This window comes from Zingiber officinale, chromosome 1A, assembly GCF_018446385.1.
Source record: "Zingiber officinale cultivar Zhangliang chromosome 1A, Zo_v1.1, whole genome shotgun sequence".
In the NCBI taxonomy this organism is placed as follows: Eukaryota; Viridiplantae; Streptophyta; class Magnoliopsida; order Zingiberales; family Zingiberaceae; genus Zingiber; species Zingiber officinale.
In genome coordinates this window covers 8,386,434-8,411,858 of record NC_055987.1, presented here as the reverse complement: position 1 = coordinate 8,411,858, position 25,425 = coordinate 8,386,434, and the positions used below count along the sequence as shown (strand labels likewise).

At 37.3% G+C, this 25,425-nt stretch overlaps 1 protein-coding gene across 3 annotated transcripts; it reads left to right on the top strand.

Annotated features, from left to right (window-relative positions):
• Positions 1-5: 5 nt before the first annotated feature.
• Positions 6-18,776, top strand: LOC122017145 (importin beta-like SAD2). Of its 3 annotated transcripts, none has more exons than XM_042574688.1 (22): positions 6-245; positions 2,898-3,033; positions 3,112-3,199; positions 4,726-4,881; positions 5,266-5,428; positions 5,521-5,705; positions 5,786-5,959; positions 6,332-6,477; positions 6,568-6,691; positions 6,789-6,969; positions 7,994-8,153; positions 8,247-8,288; positions 8,361-8,479; positions 8,552-8,750; positions 10,287-10,418; positions 14,005-14,108; positions 14,258-14,437; positions 15,211-15,350; positions 15,427-15,566; positions 16,116-16,252; positions 18,018-18,141; positions 18,219-18,776. In XM_042574688.1, exons 1-22 carry the CDS (start codon positions 156-158, stop codon positions 18,368-18,370), a joined length of 3,072 nt encoding a protein of 1,023 aa, XP_042430622.1. In that variant the 5' UTR covers positions 6-155; the 3' UTR covers positions 18,371-18,776. The 3 variants fall into 3 exon arrangements, with proteins under 3 accessions (XP_042430622.1, XP_042430616.1, XP_042430631.1); XM_042574682.1 differs by having other exon boundaries at positions 18,012-18,141; XM_042574697.1 differs by lacking the exons at positions 6-245; positions 2,898-3,033; positions 3,112-3,199; positions 4,726-4,881 and having other exon boundaries at positions 5,291-5,432; positions 18,012-18,141.
• The last annotated feature ends 6,649 nt before the right edge of the window (positions 18,777-25,425 follow it).

Here is a 25,425-nt window from a genome sequence, read left to right as displayed (position 1 = left end):
TCACCTTCGCTGCGGAGACAGGCTCCCGTTGCCATAGTAGAGTAGTCGTCGTGTCTCCGTCGTCCAAGCAAAACTATCAGGGAGCTGCCACCGTCGTCGCTGGCTAGAGCCCACGGAGGTTCATTTCCTCAGTGACGGATAAGGATTCCGCCTCCATGGATCTCGCTGGACTCTCTGTTGTGCTCCGTTCCGCGCTCAGCCACAACCCGGAGGAGCGGAAAGACGCCGAGCAGAGCCTCAACCAGGTGAAACGCACTCCTGATTTTCTTTTCAAAGATTGTATTTTTTTTGAGGATATTGGTTTTTGACTGTGTCTTGGCAGTCTTGCTACTCTTGTCCGCGACCAGTTGAACTACTATGTGATCAGTGCACTATTATTATCTCGTATATTTGGTTCATATGGGTTTCTTTTCTGTTGTTCTAATCGAAATTGGTACGCAATTCTGTGCAACTGTACCATTTTATAAGCGTAGGATAAAAAAGAGAATTTAGCCGTTGTTTCTGAAAGCTTGCATGATTCCACTTGGTTTTGTTTTTTCCTCGGGCAAAACTTTGTCATGTTGCTAATCTTTGGATGATTATTGTCATTTTGATAAGGAACAACATGCTAAAGTTTAAAATTTCCACTTTGTATCGATTCATGAACTAGAATGGCTCTCTGGTTTCCCTGTTGCCCGATGGCGGAGTCAGCCCGGGTGATCTACCCGGGCTGATTCCAGGTTGTGAGCAATGGCCACCGATTCCGACGTCGTCGTCCCGGGCTAATTCCTCTTTCTATCGTGTTTTTCATTTGTTTTCCACTGTAAATTCGAGATTCGTCACCGTCGGCCTCCGGGCTACAGCCCGGGTAAGCTATAACTTGGCTCCGCCCTTGCTGGCTGTTGGACAACCACAATCAGACCATATCCGATTTCCTATACGAGCACAATCAACACAATACATCCTAATGAGGAAAAAATAACCAAGAGAACTAGTGCGCTTATAAATGTGACAGGTTTATTAATTTTTCTCCCTTATCTTGTGCGAACAAGTATAGCTCACTTGTCAACGCTGTGCCTATTGCATCATTATTTTCTGATCCTTTGTGGTTCAAAGATCTTCTATTATGATCTTGATCTTTTGAGTTTAAATGGTTGGAGGACTCCTCGCTATTATCTATGAGGCTTGACTCAACGCATATAGTGCACATTATTCCAATCAAGGAGAGTTTTTTTGGGTCCCATATAGTTGAAGGATGCCTTGGAGTCATTATCTTTATGACAAAGACCCAACTTGCCCATTGGTTATGGTGTTCATATAAATTATTTCGATCACTCATGATCGAAGGATGTCCTTTTAGCATCTCCTTGAGAGTTGTGATACAAACTTGACCCAACACCTACAATGTTCGATGCTCATAATGTGGATTGGAATTATATTCTCGTTAGTCTTCTTGCCTCACAAAATCATCTATGATGATTATATCTCATTTGATCCCCACAAGCCATGGCGTTGCCCCCACGGGCATGGCATAGCAGTCAAGGCATAGCGGAGCTAAAGGGAGTGCTATGTTGGCGCTGAATTTAGTGGAAAAACTTGGGTTGGGCGGTCGTAGGAGGAAGTACTCATGGGTGGAAAAAGACGATGAGTTTACCTTTACATGCGAAGTACCGATTCAGTGTTGGGGTCTTATAGAGGTGGCAAAGACCACGGGGTCCACTGCCGACGACTTGCTGCATCACTTCCATGATTTATCTTGGATCGCTGAGAAACTTCCATGGGGCCGGGCCTGTCGCCTCCATGATTAGTTGAGTTGTAAGAACTGGACTCCCGGGTTATCAAAAAAAAAGTATAGGTTCATTTGACTCTTTGTAATTGAAGGAAACTTTATTCTTATCTCTTTATCAAGGAAAATAAATCAAAGCACGATAAAATTTGTTGAATTGTCATTGTATGCTCTTTTCTTATAAAAATTTGAATCATGTGCAAACAACGAAATTGATTTGTAGAAATTTTAAGATTTCTAGAATTTTTTTCTAAGGTTATCCTCTTTTGGAAAATAATTATTTAAACTAAATTCCTAAGTTGGTAATTGGCTTAGTTAGGATTGCATGAAATTTCTTAGTAGGTTTGTTTATAATTTCTAATTTCATTTTTTTCCTAGTTTGCTCGAGTCATTGGGTACAAAGTTATTTCTCTTCTTCATTTCTTTAGTTTATTTTCAATTTTGTTTGGTTAAAATCTTTAGAAGGACATGAATCCTCCTCATGTTCCATCTCCATGAGTTCATTTATTTCTGTGCGTTTGATGATACTTATCTCTTGCCATGCCTGATTTTTCCAGTTCATTTGTGTGAATTGTGGTTCGATTTTGATGGTGCATAACTTGCTATCAGAGTATTCTTGTGCTACATCAATGAATCTCTCTGATAGGTGCTATTAAAATCATTAATCTCTTGATGGAAAATTGCTGATGACAGGGCATCTCAAACATGAAATGATGTACATAGACCATTAAATGTTTGTTTGCTTCTCTACCACTGTACTACGTTATTCTAATGGCCTGGCATTTGACTGTCCTTTTCCTCAATATATATCTTGTTACCAAAAGTAAAATGCACTCGCAATTGTTTTCTCTTCCATTCTTCAGTTCCAAGTTAATTTGAAGGATGCTAAGTATATCATGTGGCAACTGGCAAAAACAGAATCTAAATGACTTAGCATGGCTTTTGTATTTTCCTTTTTTTCTCCTCCCTTGCACGCATGACACTAGGTGATGCTAAGATATCTATCCTTAAAGTCTTGGACGAACTTGGAAAATGAACACAGTATAGTACACATAACATCACATGATTGTATTTTTGCTTTTTTATTTCCTGTTTTGTTTGGCATAACCATTTCAAAAATTCTTTTCAACAGTTGCAGTATATGCCACAGCATTTGATTAGGTTACTTCAGATCATAATAGATGGTAGTTGTGATATGGCTGTACGGCAAGTGGCTAGCATCCATTTTAAAAATTTTGTGGCCAAAAACTGGTCGCCTCATGAACCTGGTAAGACCAAAGTATTCAAGGTTTTAAACATCTAGAACCCAACTGTCTACTAAATTCTAATTAAGTTGAGGTTTCCAGATGAGGCCCAGAAAATATCCGAGAACGACAAGCAAATGGTCCGTGATAATATCCTTGGTTTTGTTGTTCAAGTTCCACCATTATTGAGGTACAGATCAAATGCATTTACTGAATATATCAGCCATTCTAAGAACTTTTTTACTTTCTCCAAACATCTGATGGATACCATCAGTGTATCCACTTGTGGCACAATCATGAAAATGGGTTTGTATGCATGTTCTCCTTTATTTTGTACAGAATGCAGCTAGTTATTGCATTCATAAAATCTAGTACTTGAGCCAATTTTATGTTAGGAAAAAGATTTCTCTCTCTCTCAACATTCTTGTCACATTCCTATTTCATCTCTTTTGTGCTTGCTCTTACTGAATATTTCTCTTTCTAATGTAGTACGGTGTGTTGTTTCATTTTATTTATTTTATTTTTAAAATTGTGTAATAATATGGTTTGTGTTATCTTTGTTGTTCGATTATGCTGAGATTTAATCAATATTTTTCTAACCAAGGTTGTCCAATTTGGATTCTATCCTAAGAAAGAATGTTGAGCTCAAAGATTGAAATTTCTTTCTTGGTTAGCGTGTCAGTCCCAAACTGAAACGAGACATTTTTTGTGCTATATTGAAGCATGTAGAGACATGGTGCTAGCGGCATCAAGGAGGAGAAGAAGAGAGGAAGAAGATTAGACAGAGGAAAGGAGAAGAGTGGAAAGCCATTTACCTTTGAAATTGTAGCTTTAATCACTCCTATAGGAATGAGAACTCATGTTTGCTGATGCGAAATGAGACAAATCACATTTAGGAAGGATTTGGGAGTCGCCTGCCTTCATAAGAAAACTTCTCGTCTTTGTCATACTATTGAGACGGTACCTCATTGCATCTCATCTTCATTGCTCGCCTTTATTGCTTGCAAGGGATTTTCTGCTTTCAAGAGAATCGTTGATCGTTTCTTGCACAAGATTTTCTGCTCACTTTCGCCACTTGTGAGGGATTTTCTGCTCACCTTCATTGTTTGCGAGGAATCTTCTGTTCGCCTTCATTGTTCACAAGGGATTTGTCACTCACCTTCATCACTCACCTTGTTATTCGCAAAATAATCAATTGTGGGAGCCATATAGGATTGAGGAAATGTATAAGGATTTTGTGTGTTGTGATGTGCCAGTTAGCAGGTGCAATGGAAAATTTCACCTCTACGAATTGCCATGGAATAATTTTTTAAACTCTGGTCGAGTACAACTCTTGAGAATGAAATCTGATCATAGGGCAAAATCCTATAATCTTGACATAATTCTAGATTCCAAGCTGACGTACTTTGTTGGTGGTTTGAACTACACTGGAGCTATTGACATCTCTCTTTTTGTTCCAACAATTTTATTGCAAGTTCATCTTAAGTTGGAAAAGTCAAATCTTAATATAAGCTACTTCTGATTTAAAATGCCATTTGGGTACTGAGTATCCGTGTGTGGCCATAAGGTTCCATTGTGCTGCCAAATTATGTACACATCTTAGAATGAGTTGATGCTACTTGGCACCAAACTTTATGTTTTTCAGTTTTCTGCTACACTTGGGGTGCATGATTCACATTTGTTTGATATATTTTTACATGTATGTTTGCTTCATAGAGCTCAACTTGGAGAATGCATAAAAACCATTGTCCAAGATGATTACCCAGAGCAGTGGCCAGGTCTTCTTCATTGGGTGAAGTGCAATCTCCAATTGCAAGACCAGCAAGTATTTGCAGCTTTATATGTATTAAGAGTTCTCTCCAGAAAATATGAGTAAGTATATTCTAACAAACAAATAGTGCATTTAAAGTAATATTATCACATTTCTCTTTGTTTATTCAGTTTTTTATTTATGTATTTTTGTTATTTATTTTTACAATTTCATCATCCTTAATTATGAGTTTGAGTGCCACTGTTGCAGTTAGTTGACACATTAATTTGTTTGATATAATATTTATATGTTTTTTTCTACTATCTGTTTCTACAAATTTATCAACCTTAATCATTGGTTTTAATGTACCTGGTTCGAGATAATTTAGATAATTAAGTGCAATTTTTTCTGTGAAAGAATGATAATTTGTTGCATATAATTGTGTACTCGTTTGAAGTGTATATGGTTGACTGACTATTTTTGTTTTTTCTTTAAAAAAAATACAGGTACAAATCTGATGAAGATCGAACACCATTCCATCTCATTGTTAAGGAGACATTTCCTCTTCTGTTGGACATATTCAACAAACTTCTTCAGATAACTAATCCCTCAATTGAAGTAGCAGAATTTATCAAGCTTGTATGCAAAATTTTCTGGTCATCCATATACGTAGGTTTGACAAAAAAAATTCATTATTTTGACTGAATTATTTCTCACTATTTCCTTACTCTTTTCTTCTTCAACTTAATATGCCATTTCAGTTAGAGATCCCACGATTGTTACTTGCGCCCAATGTGTTCAGTGCATGGATGGCTCTCTTCTTGAATTTATTAGAGAGACCTGTTCCTTTGGAAGGTCAACCAACTGATCCTGAACTCAGGAAAGCTTGGGGATGGTGGAAAGTGAAGAAGTGGACAATTCACATCTTAAATCGTTTGTACACAAGGTCAGATGCATGGTTATTGAATGTAATGTTGAACATTGTTCATCTTATGCTCATATTGATTTGTGAAGAATTGATAAAAGGTTTGGGGATCTGAAGCTTCAGAAGCCAGAGAACAAAGCTTTTGCTCAAATGTTTCATGATAGCTGTGCTGGCAAAATTTTACAATGTGACCTACAATTGCTCAATGTTGTTCGTACAGGCGGTTATCTACCTGATAGGGTTATTAACCTTATAGTTCAATTTGTCACCAGCAGGTGTGTATCACTTTACTGAAACTGGTTGTTGTTTGGTCAACTTATTTGATTTTTTTTCCATGGCATGCTATCTACATATTAGTTGCTGCGTATTTTATCTAAAACACCTAGTTATCAATCTTTTTATCTTCAAAGGCATGGAAGTTTCTCAGAATTATGGAAATTTCATTTCTTCCTAGTGTTGATATGTGTGTCACACTACTGTAGGTAGCTATTTGTTAACCCAGTCTTGTAGACTGTGTTTGAACATTTCTATCTCATAACTTAGGCCTTCTTATACTGATCATTTTCTTTGTTACCCCAAATTAAATTTGGATTTTTTCTAATTTAATTGATATCATGAATTATCTCAATGACATTGATCCTCTGCAGTATATCGAAGAACAGCATGTATCAATTACTGCAGCCACAACTTGATATTGTTCTTTTTGAGATTATCTTCCCTCTAATGTGTTTCAATGACAATGATCAAAATCTATGGGCAGAAGATCCACATGAGTATGTTAGAAAGGGCTATGGTGAGCTCAGGTTCCTTTTTTGCACTGGGTTTTGATTATATGAACTACAATCTCTGAATAGTATTTCTATTCTTCATATGTGTTATCCAGATATTTTGGAAGATCTGTACAGTCCTCGAACAGCAGCCATAGACTTTGTGAGTGAATTAGTGAGAAAGCGTGGCAAAGGGAACCTACAAAAGTTTATTCACTTCATTGTGGAGATTTTTAAAAGGTCTTTTTAATTATTTGGTCTATTAGGCTTCTTTCATTCACTTCATGAACCTTATAAACGAAAAATATTGATCTATTTGCCTATCACTTTGTAACAGATATGATGAGTCACCTATTGAACATAAACCATATCGCCAGAAAGATGGTGCTCTTCTGGCCATTGGATCATTGTGTGATAAACTTAAACAAACAGAACCTTACAAGTCAGAGCTAGAGTGTATGTTAGTCCAACATGTTCTTCCTGAATTTGCAAGTCCCATTGGTCATCTTCGAGCAAAGGTTGTATTTATTACTGTCTAGTTATTTCTGTGCTTGGCATTCATTCTGTATTTATCAAATCCTTATGGGCTTTTCTCCTTGGACTCAAAATCGAGTTACTCTTATTGATGAAATGTATTGAGGGGTTTGTTGATTATTGTTTGTATTCTAATTTAATGATTGCTTGTGCATATATTTTCTATGACTGTAGTTGCTAGATCTGTTTGAGTTTTTTTTGGTTTGGATGAATTATTTGCAGCAAACTTAAGCCTGATCCTTTGTCCAACATCAATCTTATAGGATTATTACTTGATCCTTTTCATATAGATAAGCCTTAGATTTGTTGGAATTAGCAGGTTGTATACACTACTATTTTTGTCTTTTTTATTACCAATCTTCAAGGTAGGCCAATGGCCTTCCTCTTTTAACCTGCAAAAATCACTGCATGCAACTAACTGAGCAGTGTGTAATTACATGGACAATTCCTGTTTTTGTTTTTTTTGTCCTTCGTTCCTTGTGCTTCTGAACTCTGAAACATCTTTTTTCTGTGGTTTCCATTCTGCCAAAAAATGCCAGTTCTCAGTTGATCCTCATGGCGACTACTTTATTCCAATATTGTCATGTATGCCACTTGCATTTTCATTCATACAGATCTATGCATTATGAACGTGGAACAACATAATGAATTAGGTGCTATTGCATCCCACTACATGCAATTGACTATTAGTTTGTCGTCTGACTTAATTTTTTCAGATAAGTTTAACTTCTGCAGTATTTCTGCTTCGAAGATACTCATTTCTTGGATAAATCTCAATTTTATGCTTGTTACTTCTTTAAAGAAGTCATTCTGAGAACCCAAACATATTACCTGAATCATATAAGTACCATCCCCTATATATATATATATATTCCTTTTTTTTGGGAAACCAACTTTGTACTGTGACTTTCCAATTCTAGTTAGTTGACTTTATGCTTCTTTAGTATGAGAACCTTTTTGTTTACAAGTTTATGTTATAATTTATGAATCTATTTGATGGAATACCAGGCAGCATGGGTTGCTGGGCAGTATGCAAATATCATTTTTTCAGATCAAAACAATTTCCGAAGAGCCTTCCACTCTGTTGTTTCTGGAATGAGGGATCCAGAGCTTCCTGTGCGGGTCAATTCAGTTTTTGCTTTGCGCTCTTTCATTGAAGCTTGCAAGGGCATGTTTATGCTAACATTTCTTTAGACCTGAAACTAGTAATTATTTTTTTAATTTTCACAGCAATTAACTTACAATTATGTTCTTGATATAGATCTAGACGAGATCCGGCCAATTCTTCCTCAATTGCTTGATGGTTTGTGTCAAAGTAGTTTTTGATTTAACTCTTTTTTACTTTTTCCTGAGATTTTGAGAACATTACATGTAGAGTTTTTTAAACTTATGAATGAGGTTGAGAATGAAGATATTGCCTTCACTCTCGAGACCATTGTTGGCAAGTTTGGTGAAGAAATGGCTCCGTATGCGTTTGGCTTGTGCCAGAATCTGGTATTGTATTTTAATTCAGTTGCTTTTAGTATATCAGCATTCCCTCTGATAAAAACTCAATTCTTTGAATAGGCTGCTGCATTTTGGAAGTGCTTGAATACATCTGAAGAAGATGATGAAGCTGATGACACAGGTGCTTTAGCTGCTGTTGGTTGTCTGCGTGCCATAGGTGCCATCCTTGAATCTGTTAGCAGTCTTCCTCATCTCTTTGTTCAAATTGAGCCAATTTTACTGCCTATAATGCGGAGGATGCTGACTACAGATGGTCAAGGTATCTAATTGTATGGTTGTCATTATAGGGATCTTGGTGAATTTTATGTATTTGCATTTTTGTAGAAACATTATTGCACATTGTTAATGTTCGTGGTTTGAAGGTGGTTCAACTCTGTCAGCCTCAGTTATCAAATGAGACAATCTAGGCTAATATTCTGGTTCCCTTGTCAGAAAGGTGGAGCCTGTTGGGATATGCTAATGCGCCAAATACATTATGACTTGCAAAACCTGTATCATGGTTTGATGATGCACTTCTACAAGTAGGTAGCTTAGGCACAGGTGGTAGAAATGTTACCTTTGGCCATCATTTTACCTGGCTAATTTTAGGTTCTGATGGTATGGCCTTGGTGCTCCCTTTATGAATGGTTGGTATGGTTAGCCTCGTATAGCAGTGCATGCGCAGGACTTCTACTCCACCTCATCTAGCTAGGGCATTTTTGACATGAAGCGACCTATCACACTTAATGCACCATATGCCAGGAGATATTGCTCTTCTGTGAATATCCACTGGTCGCAAATCTCACTAGTCGGAGGGTCTCTTGTGGAGGTTGTCTTGTTTGAATTGAGGTTCTCTTGTTTGTTGGAACAAAAAGAGCATGTATTTTGACATTTCCTGTAACACTTCAATATTGTTTTGCACTTTGGGTTGGGATCACCTACATTGGAGCACGTGGCTTCAGAAAGCATTTATAGGGGTAATCATGTTCTACATGTAGATTATCTGCTGACTCAGTTTTGTTTAGCATCAGTAGGACACTGCTGTGAATATACTCCAAACTTTGCAATTACAATGCACACTGAATTTCATGTCTGAACTGTTACAATTTATAGAGCTGATAATGGTTATTTAACTGACACACTTGGTGATGTCTTTCCAAAAATTCCTAGATGCCTCAGTTTTCATAGATTACATTACATATTTGTTGATGTCTTTTATTATTTTCAATGCTCCTTTTGGCAGGCCGAAGTGGATGACTCCTTAACTTATTACCTACTAATTGTAATTAGGTTTATGCTATCTCTTCTCTATCAAAATTATAATAGCTTGATGGAATGCAATAACTCAGTGCATTAAATATCAGTTTTTCTTCTAAATTTTATCCTCGTTGCTAAAATTTCTGCTGATATCAAGATTCTATTTCTTTTCTTAGTAGGATCTTTTTTTGTGTACAAAATTCATCTATTTGTATTTGATTCTCAATCTTCTATTTATGCATGATTTTATGTTTGTTGGTACATGCTTTACCATTTTTAATAATTGTATGTTATATGTTACAATATAAAAATTCTGCAAGTGTAAACCATGGTATCAATATTGTGGCTCTATTCAATGTCTTGAGGTGTCAATTTGGTCGCCTGTTTGACACATCAATATAACAATTCTGCAAGTGTAAACCATGCTATCAATATTGTGATTCTATTCAATGTCTTGAGGTTTGCAATTTCACGCTGCCTGTTTAATACATTCTGATCAAGATTGCTGGATCCTATGAATCAATACTTTTTTATCCTGATGGTTTTGCATGTTTCACAGATGTTTTTGAAGAAGTTTTGGAAATTGTTTCATATATAACAATTTTCTCCCCAACAATCTCATTGGACATGTGGTCTCTTTGGCCTTTAATTGTAGAAGCACTTGGAGATTGGGCTATAGATTTCTTTGAGAGTAAGTCAATACATGCGACTTTTTCTTATTCTCAGCTTTTGCATTCTTTTAGTTCTCGTTTTTGGTTTTTTTGTGGAAGGAAGCACACCATGTCATTCATGGTACCAAGCTATATGTTGTCTTAAGACTTTAACTTCTAGAAAGATTTGTATGCTTGTTTTGGCCAACTCTAATCCAATTTTCTTCTTATACTTCATTTTCAAGAAGTGATTTCTCTGTGTTTTGATCATAATTTTCACTTAAAAGATTACAAGAAGAATGGTCAAAAGCAGAATGGTTGGTGGTATATGTTATATTCCACTTGAAATAGCTTAACTTGATCCATCTCATTGAGCTTCAATAACCTAGATTTGGTCCTTCACTTTCCCAAAGAGATGGATAGTGAAATTATTCTTGTTTGTGATTATTATTTCATTCACATTTAGTTTAAAAATGAGGTAATCTGCTTCTTCCTGGGTATCCAATCTTGTATCCCATTATTTTTAGTTACTATAATTTATGCTTAGAATGATAGCCACAAATCAGTTACATGTTTCTAGTGCTACTAGTTATATGATAATATGAATATATTAGTTTAGTTTGTCATAGGTTGTTTATCCGCTACTTACTATTTTGGAATCGTATGTAGTTAAACTGTTTTCTTTTCTGGTAGAATAATACTATTTAATCCCCTCTCAGCTTGCAATTAGAGCAGATTCAAGTACAATTTTTTTTTTTGTTTCTCATTTGAGGGTAAGCTCATGGATTTTTTGAGGTAGGAGTTTATCCAACTTTGGCCCTTTTCCCATCAATTAACTTCACTTGTCATTTCTGTTCACATTGTATTGCTTATGTCTGGTTATTGAAATCCAGACCAAACAATGCAGCGCATTCTATTGATCGATTCTCATTAGAATACGGGCGAAACTTTTCATTCTACGGACCAAACAATGCAGCACATTCTACGGATCGACACCATCACAAGCACTCCTTTGGTGCCGACACACCCCTAGGTCCTGCGTGCGCGTCGCGGGAGCCCGGTGATGCATCCTAAAGCGTCGCGCGAACCTGACAATGCATCCGGACACGCCGTGTGAGCCCGGTGATGATTCCTGATGCATCGCGCAAGCTCGGTGACACTTTGCTCGAGCTCGGCGAAGCCTCCAGGCACATCACTCGTTAAGGAACACGTCGGAATAGGAGCACGACGAGTTCGGACAGGTCGCTCGAGTTCGGCGACGAGTCTGGGCATGTTGTGCAAGTTTGACGACGAGTCCGAACAACCCAGCGATGAGTCCGGACACGCCATGCGAGCCCAGCGATGCATCCGGAAGCGTTGCGAGCTCGACGACGCTTCCCGGATGCGTCGCGCGAGATTGACGACGCGTCTGGACTGTTGGGTTGTAAGGTTGCAAACAAAGTCCCACATTGAAAATACATGGGAAAGACCATGAGTTTATAAGGGAATGATATCTCCATTGATATGAGGCCTTTTGGGTAGAGCCCAAAAACAAAACCATAAGGCCTTAGACCCAAAGTGGACAATATCATACCATTGTGGAAATATCTAAATCTGTTTTGGTCTTAACAATTGGTATTAGAGCCCGGACTGTCAGAAGGTCTAACCGTTGACTGTGCGCAAGAGTTATGGTCTAATTGAGCCATGTGAGTAGAATATTAACCTCGAAAAAAATGAAATGGGGGCTCCCGTATCCGGATCAAGAGGACCAGACAAGTCCTAGTTGTGGGTAGGTAAGGAAGTCTTAGTAGGTCGGTGGACTGAGGGGTAAGAAGACCTGGTGGATCGAGGATCGGACGTGGGAAGCCCGTGGTCCTTCGTTTGAGGAGGGGATTGTTGGGTTGCAAGATTACAAACAAAGCCCCATATTAAAAATATATGAGAAATATCATAGGTTTATAAGGGAAAGATATCTCCAGTATGAGGTCTTTTGGGTAGAGCCCAAAAATAAAACCATAATGGCTTATGCCCAAAGTGGATTATATCATACCATTGTGGAAATATCTAAATCCCTTTTGGTCCTAACACGGACATGTCGCGCGAGACCGACTACGTGTCTGGATGTATAGTGTGAGACTGACGACGCGTCCGGAAGTGTAGTGCAAGCCCTGTGATGCATCGGAAGCATCGTGTGAGCCTAGCATCGCCTCCGGAGGCATTGCATGATCCTGAGAGTGTCGCGGAAAATGGAAGAACATGAGCAGGTTTAGAGTTTAATGAATAACTTAGGCTAATAAATTTAATCACTCCTAGTTATAATTGGGATAATTTAGATAGGGTTAATTAAAATCTAATAAAATTATCTCATTAATTTAATATATATATATATATATATAGAGGATTGATATGCTGCACGCCTACAAAGTGCGCGACTGTGCGCGACTTGCCTTCCTGATCGGTCACCAGTCCGATCAGGGAACCTCCTGATCGGTCTCTGGACCGATCAGGGAACCTCCTGATCGGTTTGTAGACCGATCAGAAAATGATCGGTTCCCTGATCGGTCTCTGGACCGATCAGGAGGTTTCCTGATCGGTCCAGAGACCGATCAGGAGGTTCAGGAAGGCAAGTCGCGCACTGGGCAGGCGCGCAGCATATCAATCTTGTATATATATATATATAGTTTTATTTTTTATGCTTTTTATTTTTAAATATTTTGATTAAATTTTTTATTTTTAATTAATATATTTTATATTTAAAAAATATTGAAATCATATTGGCACAGCACGATACTGTATCCAAACTATATCGTTCCAATCTGGGACCGAAACCTTGGCACGAGTCGAGATTTTAAACCGTGCCTCTTGCTTCTTTTATCTTGCTCTAATGGAGATTTCAGTATCATTTTCATTGAAGGAAAAATGTTGATGATCGATCTGTCTAGGTTTTTTGTCACCTCCATATGTTACTTAGTTTCAAAAGACACCCGTAGTTCTATCCCCAGCTATGACATATTTGCAGGAATTTTTCCTCTAAATGAGGCGCGCAATCAAAGGATGTTGGGCTTTTGAACTGCCCACCGCAAGCGCTTCCCGATTTACCTTGGTGACCGGTGGAAAAATTTCATCGGGCCGGGCCGGTCACCTCAGGGCTAGTCAATGAGACTAACTAAGTTTATATTTTTTTTAGTTTCAAAAGGCAGTCAATACATTGCATAGCGCCTCAATGGCGCCTAGGTAGTGGTTTTAAAATAATATTAAAATAACATGGAAAGAAGGAAACATGTACGTATTTGTGTTTGTGTGAGACAGGATCAAATTTATTGCCCTTATTATTACTAACAAAGTATATTAATCAAATCAAAACACTTTTACAATCATAAGAACACACGACAAACCACTTTATATTTCACATTTCAATGAAGAAAAATGCACAACAGAATTAGATTGAAAAATAACATGACAAGGAAGGACATGGTGGGTAAGGCTTTATTCAATTGAACTAATTAGATGAACGTGAACCATATTTTTAATGAATGTGAACCTTCTTTAAATGGTATCTCAGATTCTGATAATTTTTTCATAAATTTCTCAATCTTTGTTTCTTCTTTGTATTCACATCTGTCTACTTATGTGGTTTTCTCCTCTCAGGTATGCTTGTTCCTCTGGACAACTATATATCAAGGGGTAACCAACATTTCCTTTCATGTAAAGATCCAGATTACCAGCAAAGCCTATGGAAAGTACTTTCAAATGTATGCGTTTCATTCAGCTATTTGTGGGACCCTTTCACTAACATTTTTGGGAATCTATTTTTGGTTAATTGAAACTTCAAATAATAAATGCAGACCTTTTAATCATACGATTGCTTTGATTACATTTTTTTTGGTTATCTATTTTACAGATCATGTCAGATAGAATAATGGATGACAGTGATATTGAACCTGCTCCTAAGCTCATCGAAGTGGTATTCCAAAATTGTAAAGGCCAAGTGGACCATTGGGTTGAACCTTACCTGAAGATTACCATTGATCGTTTGAGCCGAGCACAAAAGCCACATTTTAAGTGTCTCATGATACAAATTGTAAGTATTTTTTTCTTCACAACATTTTAAAGCCAGTATCTGTTTTTTGTTACTTTCATCCAAGGTAGACTTTAAAATGTAATTTATGCAATTGGAATAAACTAATGGAACTCTATATTGACAGTGGAACATCCAGTTCACATGTATGACTCTGTTAAGTGAACAGACCTCTCTCAATATTTTATTCCATAACTTATGATCTGAATCGAATTAAAGATATGTAGCTGTGATATTCTTTTATTACAATTGAATATAGGCTTATTCCTCTCTGCATTAACTTGGGCCGAAACGTGTATGTCTCAATGGTCTAACATTATAGGTGTTCATATTCTGCTTTTTTATTTTTTATTTTATGACAATCATCATAATATCTTCATCTACGACTGAGTGAATTTGTTTGTTGGAGAAGCTTTGATTAAAAAAAAACACTCTCTGAATTATCCAAGGTTATGCTTGTATTTCTTGTGTGCTCCTGATGCTCTGTTGCTAGTGGTTTCATTCTATCAGACTTTCTTTTGAGGAACAAGTAAGATTCAGTCTACTATGATTTTTTAGCAATATGATCATAACATATGTGCACCTCAAATGTGTTAAGATTCAGTCTTTTAACCATATGTGCACCTCAAATTTGTGTAGCTAGCCTGGTTTGATTCTCTGGTATCTCAGAAGAGCATTTATTTCTAGGACTTCTTTTTTCTTTAGCATTTATGGTGGAAAATTTTTGTAATTGGATCTTTAATATTCTGTCAGTTTAATAGCTGCTTTGTTTGCAGATTGCTGATGCTCTCTACTACAACTCTTCTTTGACGCTTGGGATACTGCATAAACTTGGGGTTGCTTCAGATATTTTCAGTGTCTGGTTTCAGATGCTGCAAGAAGTTAAAAAGAGTGGCGTTCGTGCAAACTTTAAAGGGTAAAGTTTATCTTTTTTCTGTTTGTTGTCACTTTCCATTGGTTCTGTATGATGCTGAACACTATCACAAATGTAGGATGCATAATAAAAAGATTTGCTGCTTGGGATTAACTTCGCTTCTTGGCCTTCCTGCCAACCAGTTGCCTGCTGAAGCTTTAGAACGTGTCTTTAGGGCAATAGTTGAGCTTCTAATTTCTTACAAAGATCAACTTGCAGGTAATAGTACGTTTTTCTTCTTCGGCAGATAAAACAGTCTATTTACCCTAGTCATTTGATTTTCTTTTTTTGTGCTCTTCTGTGCTGCGTAAAAGTAATTTTTACACACTGTAATTAATAAACATTTTTTTTGCAATTCTTACTAGTCTTAGTTCTTTACCCTTATTTGCTGTTGTAAATTCATGACATTTGAAATTTTTTAGCTGACATTTTCATTGACTTGTTTCTTCTATTTATACTGTCAAAAGTTCTTTTTTCCCCTTATGATATACTTGACAAGTGAAGGAGAGTCTGAGTGCAACGGTAAAGTTATTGTCATATGATGTTGAAGTCATGGGTTTGAGTCGCGGAAACATCCTCTTGCAAAATGAAGGTAAGGTTGCGTACAATAGATCTAATGTGGTCTGACCCTTCCCGGGACAAATACTAGCAGGAGCTTCATGTACTAAACTGCCCTTTATGATATGTTTGATAAGTTCTAGTCATGCAAAAAGATTATTCTGCATTGCCATTGTATTCAGTTTCATAGTAACTTCTTTAACTGGGCAGAAGCTGAGAAAGAAGATGACACCTATGACAATATAGATGGCTTTGATGCTGACGATGATGATGAGGAAGAAGAGTCTGAAATGGGAGATGACACTGAGTATTGCAGTGAAGAAAAATTCAAGAAATTGGTTGCGGAGGTTAGTAGGTTAATGTAATATCTTTATGGTACATATTCCCTTATCATGCTCACTAAATGACTCATTATTTTGATATGCTAAATTGGAGATGGCATAAATCTAGTCTGGTTTATAATTAAATCTCATAAGTTTTTAAAATCAAGTTTCCTATGATGATCTTATCAAGATAAAGCAACTTAGTCTGTAATAATTTCCAAGTTTGCTAGACATTAGTGTCCATTGGGACTTATTTTCCAAAAGGTAAAAATGCAGTCTTGATTGATTTATCGTCTTAGTATACAAGAATTTAAATGGGATAGGTTCCAAGACATCAGATATCGAAGTAACGTCTCTCTATATATGTTTTTTTCGTTCTTTTAAAGACTTGATTTTAATATATTTCTCCAGGGCAATATTACATATGAAACTAGGAGCAGTGAAATCTCTTTTTTTGTGGAAAGAAAAAAGCATAAATATTTGATTGTTCTTAGTTTGATCATGTACCAAGTACCTCCATGTGCAAGAAACAGATCTCGAGTTGTACAGATTGTTAATGATATCAAACACTCACAAAAGCACACAGTTGGGGAAAAAAAATGCCATCGATAGCATGATTTCTAGATGGAATTAAATTGTTAAATGCTTATGCTATATCCTTCGATTGTAAAATAATTTGTAGCATTAGATAGTTAAAATTAAGGGGTCTTGTTTTTCTTCACTCAGATTCTTACCAACCTATCATCCATACTGACATTTTCCCACTCCCTTGTATCATTTTTTTTGTATGAATCTGATACTAAATCCTCAATTCTGATCCTAACATCACTTGCAATCTTTTTTTTTTTGTTTTTCTCGTACATGTAGAATGTTCATGACCAAAAACATTTGAGGTTGCATGCTTATATGCTTGTTGACCAAATTGTCTTTCTTAAGCATAGATTTTAGGTTATTGCATATTCATATGTACAATCTAGCCATAAAATCTATAATTTGGGTGGACTTTGAAGATATGAACCTTAGTGCTTTGATGCCCTTATTTTTTATGATTCTTTTATATGAATGCTAAGAGATTGTTTGGGATTACTAAGATCAAATAAAAAATGCTACTATCCATGAATAATATAATGTAGCTTTCAAAGAAGATTAATAGAGCAAATAGAATGCGGTAATAGTTATGCCCAAAGACTATTGGTAGATTCCAAAATTGACAAGTTTAATCGAGTAGATCTGAAGGTATAATGGGGAGACAGAAGAATCTCTAATGTTATTGAGAATGATTTAAGAAATTTGGATATTATTAGTGAGATGAACTTGAAGTGATACTATTAGTGACATCACCTCGAAGTTTCCATGTAGTTAGCTCTGAATAGCTGGGGCTAGCACAGCTTATTGCTGATTTTAAAGATATAGTGTACAGCATATTAGGACAAGAATTTTTCCCCTCAATTCACCTTCTATGTAAGATTATATCACTACATGCATTTCTTTATGCGCTAAATTGCTCCATCTTGCTACATAAATTACAAGCATATCCTTGAGCACCAGGATATATCAGTGTGCCTAGATCTCATGAGAGAAGAGAAACTCTAAAATAGAAAGCTTTGTATCATTGCTTATTGTGGGTCTTTTCAAGACATGCAAAATTAAATTGGTTTGCTAAGAATAATAAAAGTGGAAGACAACAAAATTTAATCGGATAGGAATAAAATAAAATGAAATTTTGCATCACTAGTTTCCTACAATTGTGCACAAGATCATACCTTATCGTCCTATATGATAGAATCAGGCAAAAGGATTTCAATCAACTGATGAGGATGATGAGACTGATGATGATTACAGCGATAACGATGACACGCAATCACCAATTGATGAAGTTGATCCTTTCATTTTCTTCGTGGAAACTGTTCAAGGTATCAATATACTTTTTTTTTCATCTTGTCTATCTACACCATGTTAGAGATGTAACTAACGCAACTACTATGCGCAGCCATGCAAGCTTCTGATACCGGTAGGTTCCAAAACCTGATGCTGACACTCGACTCCCACTATCAAGCTCTGGTAACAAGCATTGCTCAACACGCTGAGCTGAGAAAAGCTGAGATTGAGAAAGAAAAGTTGAACGAGGCGGCTATTGAATAAATCAGCATAATAGAGATCGAGGCTTTGAGATAGTCTCCTTAAGGAATGGCAAAAGGACTGGAGAATGAATTGTTAGAAATTACCAGTCCTTTGGAGTTGCGACAAATTCGCTCCCCTCGACGTTAAACTATTTTCAGTTCTTTTAGCAATTTTTTCGGTGGGAATCTCTTAACTGGAGATTGCCACCTATAGGGCTTAGGCCATAGTTTTGTAGATTTTGTTTAATTTTATTTTATTTTTTCTCTATATCTATCGGGTAAGACTTGATGAACAGAGTCTGCACTGGAGTGATAGTTGCAAGGGTTATTGGTGCAATAAGAAAAGGGTTAGCAGTGATGGATGTATATGATTATCTACTCTGTATACTAGAAAGGGAATGGTGGTAATTGTTTAATATGTTTGCTAATTCTTTTGCTAATATTTTTATAAATGCAAGCACACATTATATTCACAAACAATAATCATCCTTCATTGATTGAGGATCAATCTACAATATCTAGTGGATGGAACTACCCACTCTTCTGCCACATGCTGTTTCATCTTTAACAGTGCTCTATGTGTGGCATACAGATCATGTGCATCATTAAAAATAAGTCACCAAATCTTTCTCCTTTTGGCTTTTCCCACAATGATCACGTGTTCATATGTAATGATCCACGTGGTGTGGGGACGCATGAACACATGTTGGACGACAGCCGCTGTAGTGCAGCCTCGTCAATCTTTCATATTTTTGTCGTATACTGCGATCGGATTCATTCAAATCTAGCGGCGTTCATTTCGGCACGCGTAGATATGGCGATTTACAGAGACTGCACTCATGTAAAATTACCGTTTCTCATCCTCTCTGCGGGTACAGTTGCACGCATAGATGATTCATTGACTTAAATATATTTACTGATCTACAGTGTTGGAACCCTAAAAGGAGTCGTGAGGTTAGATTTGCCGACACAGACTCATGGATTCAGCTAGTTAGCTACAGTTGGAGCCTTCATTATCGCTGACAGCCCCTGTAGGTTTCCCTATCTATTATATATGAATTGAACAATCAAGGGAGCACACGGTAGGCCTTGCTAAATGGCCGTGCCAAGAGGCACGTATTTGACTCACGGGGTGTGGCCCAGCTGTGTCAACCGCTATGGGTATGAGCATGTACATGCAACTGCACATGTCTTAGCCGTATCCGAGACTGAGAATAAGGGCATGCCCGTGACACGGACGTGCCCAAAGCATGGCTTAACTGTGCCCCATGCTGGAGGCATCGAGAGTTACAGGATTTTAGGTTTACTTGGTATTTTTGGTCTAAAATATCATATATGGCTTGAGTTGTGTAAATAGGATTATTATAACTCTAAATTGAATTCTAATAAAAAGTTCTTAGCCATTTGTGGAGTAGACACATCGTCGAACCATAATAATTTGTTGTCGTCTTCTCTCCTCTCTCAATTCTTCTTCCTCTTTTGTTTCTTCTTTGACGATTGTTCTCATTTATTGTGGCACCATCTCAATATATGGTATCAAAGTCAAGGCATCATGTCTAGTATCTCTATTCCCTTATGCGAAACTTGATATGGTGAAAAGTTCGACGGAACTGAAAATTTCAGGTTGTGATAGAGGAGGGTTAAAGATATGTTAGGCGAACAAGCAAGGTGAAGGCCCTAGGCAAAAAGAAACCAAAAGCGATGGAAAGATTAGATTGTGAGGAGCTACAAGCGAAAGCGATGACAACGATCAGACTTTGTCTAACGGATGACGTGATGTATCATGTTATGGACGATGAATCACGAGTGACAATTTGGCAGAAATTAGAAAATCATTACATGTTCAAATCGTTGATGAACAAACTCTATCTTAAATATAAATTGTTCAGATTTAAAATGTCAGAGAGTATAATCTGAGTCAGTATATCAACGTTTTCAATTAGATTGTAGATGATCTGAAATAAGTTGATGTGAAGTTCGAAAATGAAGACAAGGCGTTACTGCTATTGAATTATCTATCATTATCTCCTACATACGAGAATTTGTTTATGACTGATGTGGCAAAAGAAAACCCTCAAACTATAGAGGAAGTCACAAGTGCTCGGAAGAAAGCTAGTGATAAAACATCTCAAGGTGAATGGCTCATTGTGAGAGGCAACTAGCTAGTAACATGCTAGGAGCAAGGCTCGATAGGGGTCTCGGGCAACCATAATAAGGCCCGATCTAAATCGAGAGAGACGAAGGAGATCATGTGTTACAAGTGCGGAGTAAAGGGTCACTTTTGTTCTGAGAAAAAGAAAGTCAATGTTAGAGACTAAAGATAGTTCATCGAAGTCTGCAAATATAGTAGAAGAAGAAATTTCAAAGAGCGACGATGGTAATATGCTTTCTGTTTCATCTAGTTCAGAGCAATTGTCAAATTCTTGGATTTTGGATTCAGCATGTTTTTATCATATGACGTATAACAAGAATTGGTTCGACACCTACAGGTTAGTGAATTATGGTCATATTCTAATAGATAACGATGCATCATACAGAGTTATTAGAATAGAGAATATTATAATCAAAATATTGGATGATGTTATCAGAATTCTAGTTATATTATGATAGGTGATGCTATCAAAATATTTGATGGTATTTTGACATGATCTTATCAAAATATTTGATGGTGCCAGCCAATATGGGCACGGGCACCATACACAATCTAGCAGTGTCCGAGTCTGAGAGAAAGGGCACGCCATGACACGGGCATGCCAAACGGCACAACTTGGCCGTACCCCATGCTACAGGCATCGTGAGTTGCAATATTTTAGATTCACTTGGTATTTTTAGTCCAAAATACCATATATATGACTTAGGCGGTATAAATAGGATCATTATAACTCTAAATCTAATTCTAATGTATAGTTCTTATGATTTGTAGAATAGGTACATCGCCGATAATTCATTATCATTTCTCTCTTCTCTCAATTGTTCTTCGATTTCTTCTTTTGGCGATTCTTCTCGTTCTGTGCGGCACACACTGATCTACAATTTATTTCCCTGCATGCATAAAACGTCAAGGTTGGAACACCAGAAGGAATCGTGAGGTTAGATTGGCCGACACAGCCTCATGGATTCAGCTAGCTAGCTGGCTACAGTTGGAGCTAGCCTTCATTATCACTGACAGCCTTATAAGTTTCCCTATCTAGCTATTATATCTGAATTGAACAATCAAAGGAGCACACAGTAGGCCTGCTAAATGGCCAATACTGGAAGGAGCTTTAAAGTCACATGTCAACTTGCACCATTATTGGTCATGCATGACGTCTGCAGAAAGAGGAGAGCCATCCATCAAAACAAATAAATATAGCTGATCAGCCCTATAAAAAGGGTTGTGCTTGAGGGTTGTCTCAAGCTGGTGATCAAGATAGATCTACAGATCAAACATCAAGAGCAATGGGAGAAGAGAGAGAGTACAGCCTCACTTAGGTAGAGAGTCTGACTTAAGGCTGTACCCTCTCTCTTCTTCTCTTGCTCTACTGATGGATGTTGCATAAATATACACATCATTTAGCCACACAAGTTGAGTTCTGAAGTAAGTGTAATTATGTTTTGCTACAATTGCATTGAGTGGTATGTAACAATCAGTGTACTTGTGATTTTGTGTGTTTGCAAAGTTATTTGTGTGAGCTAATTAACATTTGCACTTGCAGCTCTTGGTACCAATTACCATCTGAAAGTTTTTTCTTCTTGTATTTTTCAGAAGTTTTGATTTTTTTTTTCTTCTGTATTAATTGCATTGCTTCCTCAATTTTCTCTAGCTTTTGTTGAAAATGCAAATTGGAGCTTCGATCAAGGTATCAACTCTAGATGCAAAATCATTCAACACAGGGACCAGTAGGGTTAATTGTGCTCTAGCTCAATCCTGTTTATCAGATACTTAATTATATTTTTTTAATAGTACAATTAAAAAAAGTATAATCACATATATAATTTTTTTACTTATCTCGCTAAAGCCCATCCCTTCTATACCCTAAGCTAAGCTCAGTCCACCTCTAATTCCTGAATCCGTCACTTTCATCATGTGTCAATGAGAAGATTTGACGTGTATATATATATATATATATATATATATATATATATATATATATATATATAAAGGTATCCTGACCTTATAATCCCATTAATCTAGGGTAGACCGATCCGACTTTACATTCCGTCCGTGATATAAATCTAGGAAGTACAGTGGCTCTTGATGCGGGGCGTCTCAATTTCATTAGTAGTTCAATCACTATAAGTGTGTTTTGTATGTGAATTAAATCCTGATTATTTGAGAAATGCACCATATTTCTTACCACCTCACTAAACCCTGAATCTTCATGTGTAATTAATCTATATAATAAAAGGTGATTTGCTTGATCCTTAGTATCTTCGTCAATCTATCCCTAGGTCAATACAGAAAAGATAAATCATGAATGATTATAATTATTAATACAAATAGTTAAGGGAAAAGATATGTACAGATGCTTCGGAAAAAAAAAACTCTAAAATATGTTTGAGTTATAATAAAATCATATTAAATTTTGTCTTTCTATCACGTCACAATGAATTGCCACAGTGGTAGAATATAAATATACACATCCACAAAAACAATATAAATTATTTATCATTTATTGCTAAGGGACAGAACCACACATTAGTAAAAATATCTAGTATTTAATATCCATTTCAGAAAGAAATAAAATAATATTAACTTTGCCTTACAATCTGGTGACAATGGATTGTGTGTGTGATTCATCAATGAAAACTACACTATAATTTTTTGTGCAAAGTTAGCAACAATGCAGCTAAATTTGGAATTAAATATTTGATAGATTATATATATTTTAGGTGCAACATATTAAGATAATGACCTAGAGGGAAAAAGAAATTGTCTATGAAATATGGTTGCAGAAAAATGAAGATCTGCAATATGATTAAAATTAAGATTAAGTATAAATAACACTGGAGTCTTTTAGGTGTAGATTAATATTACATATTGAGAAGATATTGAGATTAATGGTGCCAGAAAATTATGACAAAATGGAAGACAAATTAAGCCGGTAACAATTAAATGTTAGGACCGAAAAGTAGCTAGAGGGGGGGTGAATAGCTTCGCGTGTGCTCGTCGAGTTTCGTTGCTTGTTTCTTCAAAGTGATACGCAGCGGAATACAAAGAAACAAACTATAACAATGCTAACAATAGGATTTTACTTGGTATCCACCTCACAAGAGGTGACTAGTCCAAGGATCCACGCACACACACACCTCCACTAATAAACACTCCTTTTCGGTAACTACCGAAGGCGGAGAAGTCCTACAAGACCCTCAATACAAGTAGAAGAATGGGTAGTAAAGAATAAGCAAAAACTTACAAGAGATGCAGTAAAAACCCTAGCTTCTTCTTCTTCTCGTTGCAACTCGCCTCTTGACTTGGATGAACCTCCAAGAACCTTCAAGAACTAGCGGTGAGGAGCTTAGAGAGTGCTGGGGAGGAGCTGTGATGAATCTAGAATGAATCGGTGAAGTACTGCAGAAGGAAATGAACGCCTGCGGCTTAAATCGACGCTAACGGTCGAATCCCGATCGATTGGAATGCTCCCAATCGATCGGGGAGGCTTTGGATCGATCCAGAGCGCCTCTGTGCTCTGGAAAAACTTCTGGATCGATCCACGGATCGATCCAGCGCTTATCGCGTGAAGCAGCAGCGTCCCAATCGATCCACTGATCGATTGGGACCTCTGGATCGATCCACCGATCGATCCAGAGGGGTTCTGTTCGCGGGGACTTATCGGATCGATCGGCCGATCGATCCAGATCTTCCGGATCGATCCACTGATCGATCCAGATCTGCTGGATCGATCCACGGATCAATCCAAACCTGCTGGATCAATCCACGGATCAATCCAAACCTGCTGGATCAATCGGCTGATCAATCCAGATCTTGGTTTTTGCCCAAAACCAAGCCCAAAGCCCCTTAAACCAACATCTAGTCAACCATGACTTGTTGGTACATAAGACCTAGCATCCGGTCACCCTTGACCAGCTAGGACTCTCTCACCAAGTGTCTGGTCAATCCCTTTGACCCACTTGGACTTTTCTCTTCTTGCCAAGTATCCGGTCACTCCTTAAGACCTACTTGGACTTTTCTTCCTCGTGCCAAGTATCCGGTCAATCCCTTTGACCTACTTAGACTCTCACCAGATGTTTGGTCAACCTTGACCCATCTGGATTTCTCTTGCCTGGCTTCACTCACCAGGATTTTCCCAATTGCCTAGCTTCACTCACTAGGTCTTTCACCTGGCTTCACTCACCAGGATTTTTCTCCTGCCTAGCTTCACTCACTAGGACTTCCCAATTGCCTAGCTTCACTCACTAGGTCTTTCACCTGGCTTCACTCACCAGGATTTTCCTCCTGCCTAACATCCCAGTTAGGACTTCCCAGTCAAGTATCCGGTCATCCTTGACCTACTTGACTCTTCTTCAATCAACCTTGCATTGTCAAACATCGAAATTCAAACCAAGACTCAAGCTTGGTCAACCAGGTCAACCTTGACCTGAGGAATGTTGCACCAACATTAAATATATTTAAATTTGAAATTGCTTATGTGCCATATTATTATTATTATTATTATCACTTCGTGCAAAACATTACATGGTGAAAACAATCTAGATGAAAAAAATTGACATGTGTAGTTTTTTAACTATATATATATATATATATATATATATATAGAGTTTGAAAGCTGGAGAGATGGTATACTGGGCAGGTGGCTATGAGGTTGACTGAATGAAGACTTGAGATTAGAGCAAGGGCTTCAAACGAGAGCGAAAATCCTTCCTATGCGCAGTCGAGAGAACAAACAAACGTTAGTGTCAAAAATTAGGGAAGGGGTCCCTAAAGAAGACCCTCTCATGTTCAAGTCAGTATAATGTCTAAGCGGAAAATTGAATAGAGATGTGTAGCAAAGCGTGTGCATAGTAAAAATATGTTCCAAAGTGTACCTCGTCATCGGAGATGACCCCCCCTTTATATACCACATCTAATAACCTTCA

What these genes read in the sequence shown, in the direction of transcription:
- LOC122017145 (XM_042574682.1), top strand. Translation starts at nt 156, where the DNA reads ATGGATCTCGCTGGACTCTCTGTTGTGCTCCGTTCCGCGCTCAGCCAC. An exon ending in CAAGTTCCACCATTATTGAG is followed by an intron (nt 3,200 to 4,725) that starts GTACAGATCAAA and finishes TTTGCTTCATAG; the next exon opens with AGCTCAACTTGGAGAATGCA. An exon ending in TTGGCTTGTGCCAGAATCTG is followed by an intron (nt 8,480 to 8,551) that starts GTATTGTATTTT and finishes TTCTTTGAATAG; the next exon opens with GCTGCTGCATTTTGGAAGTG.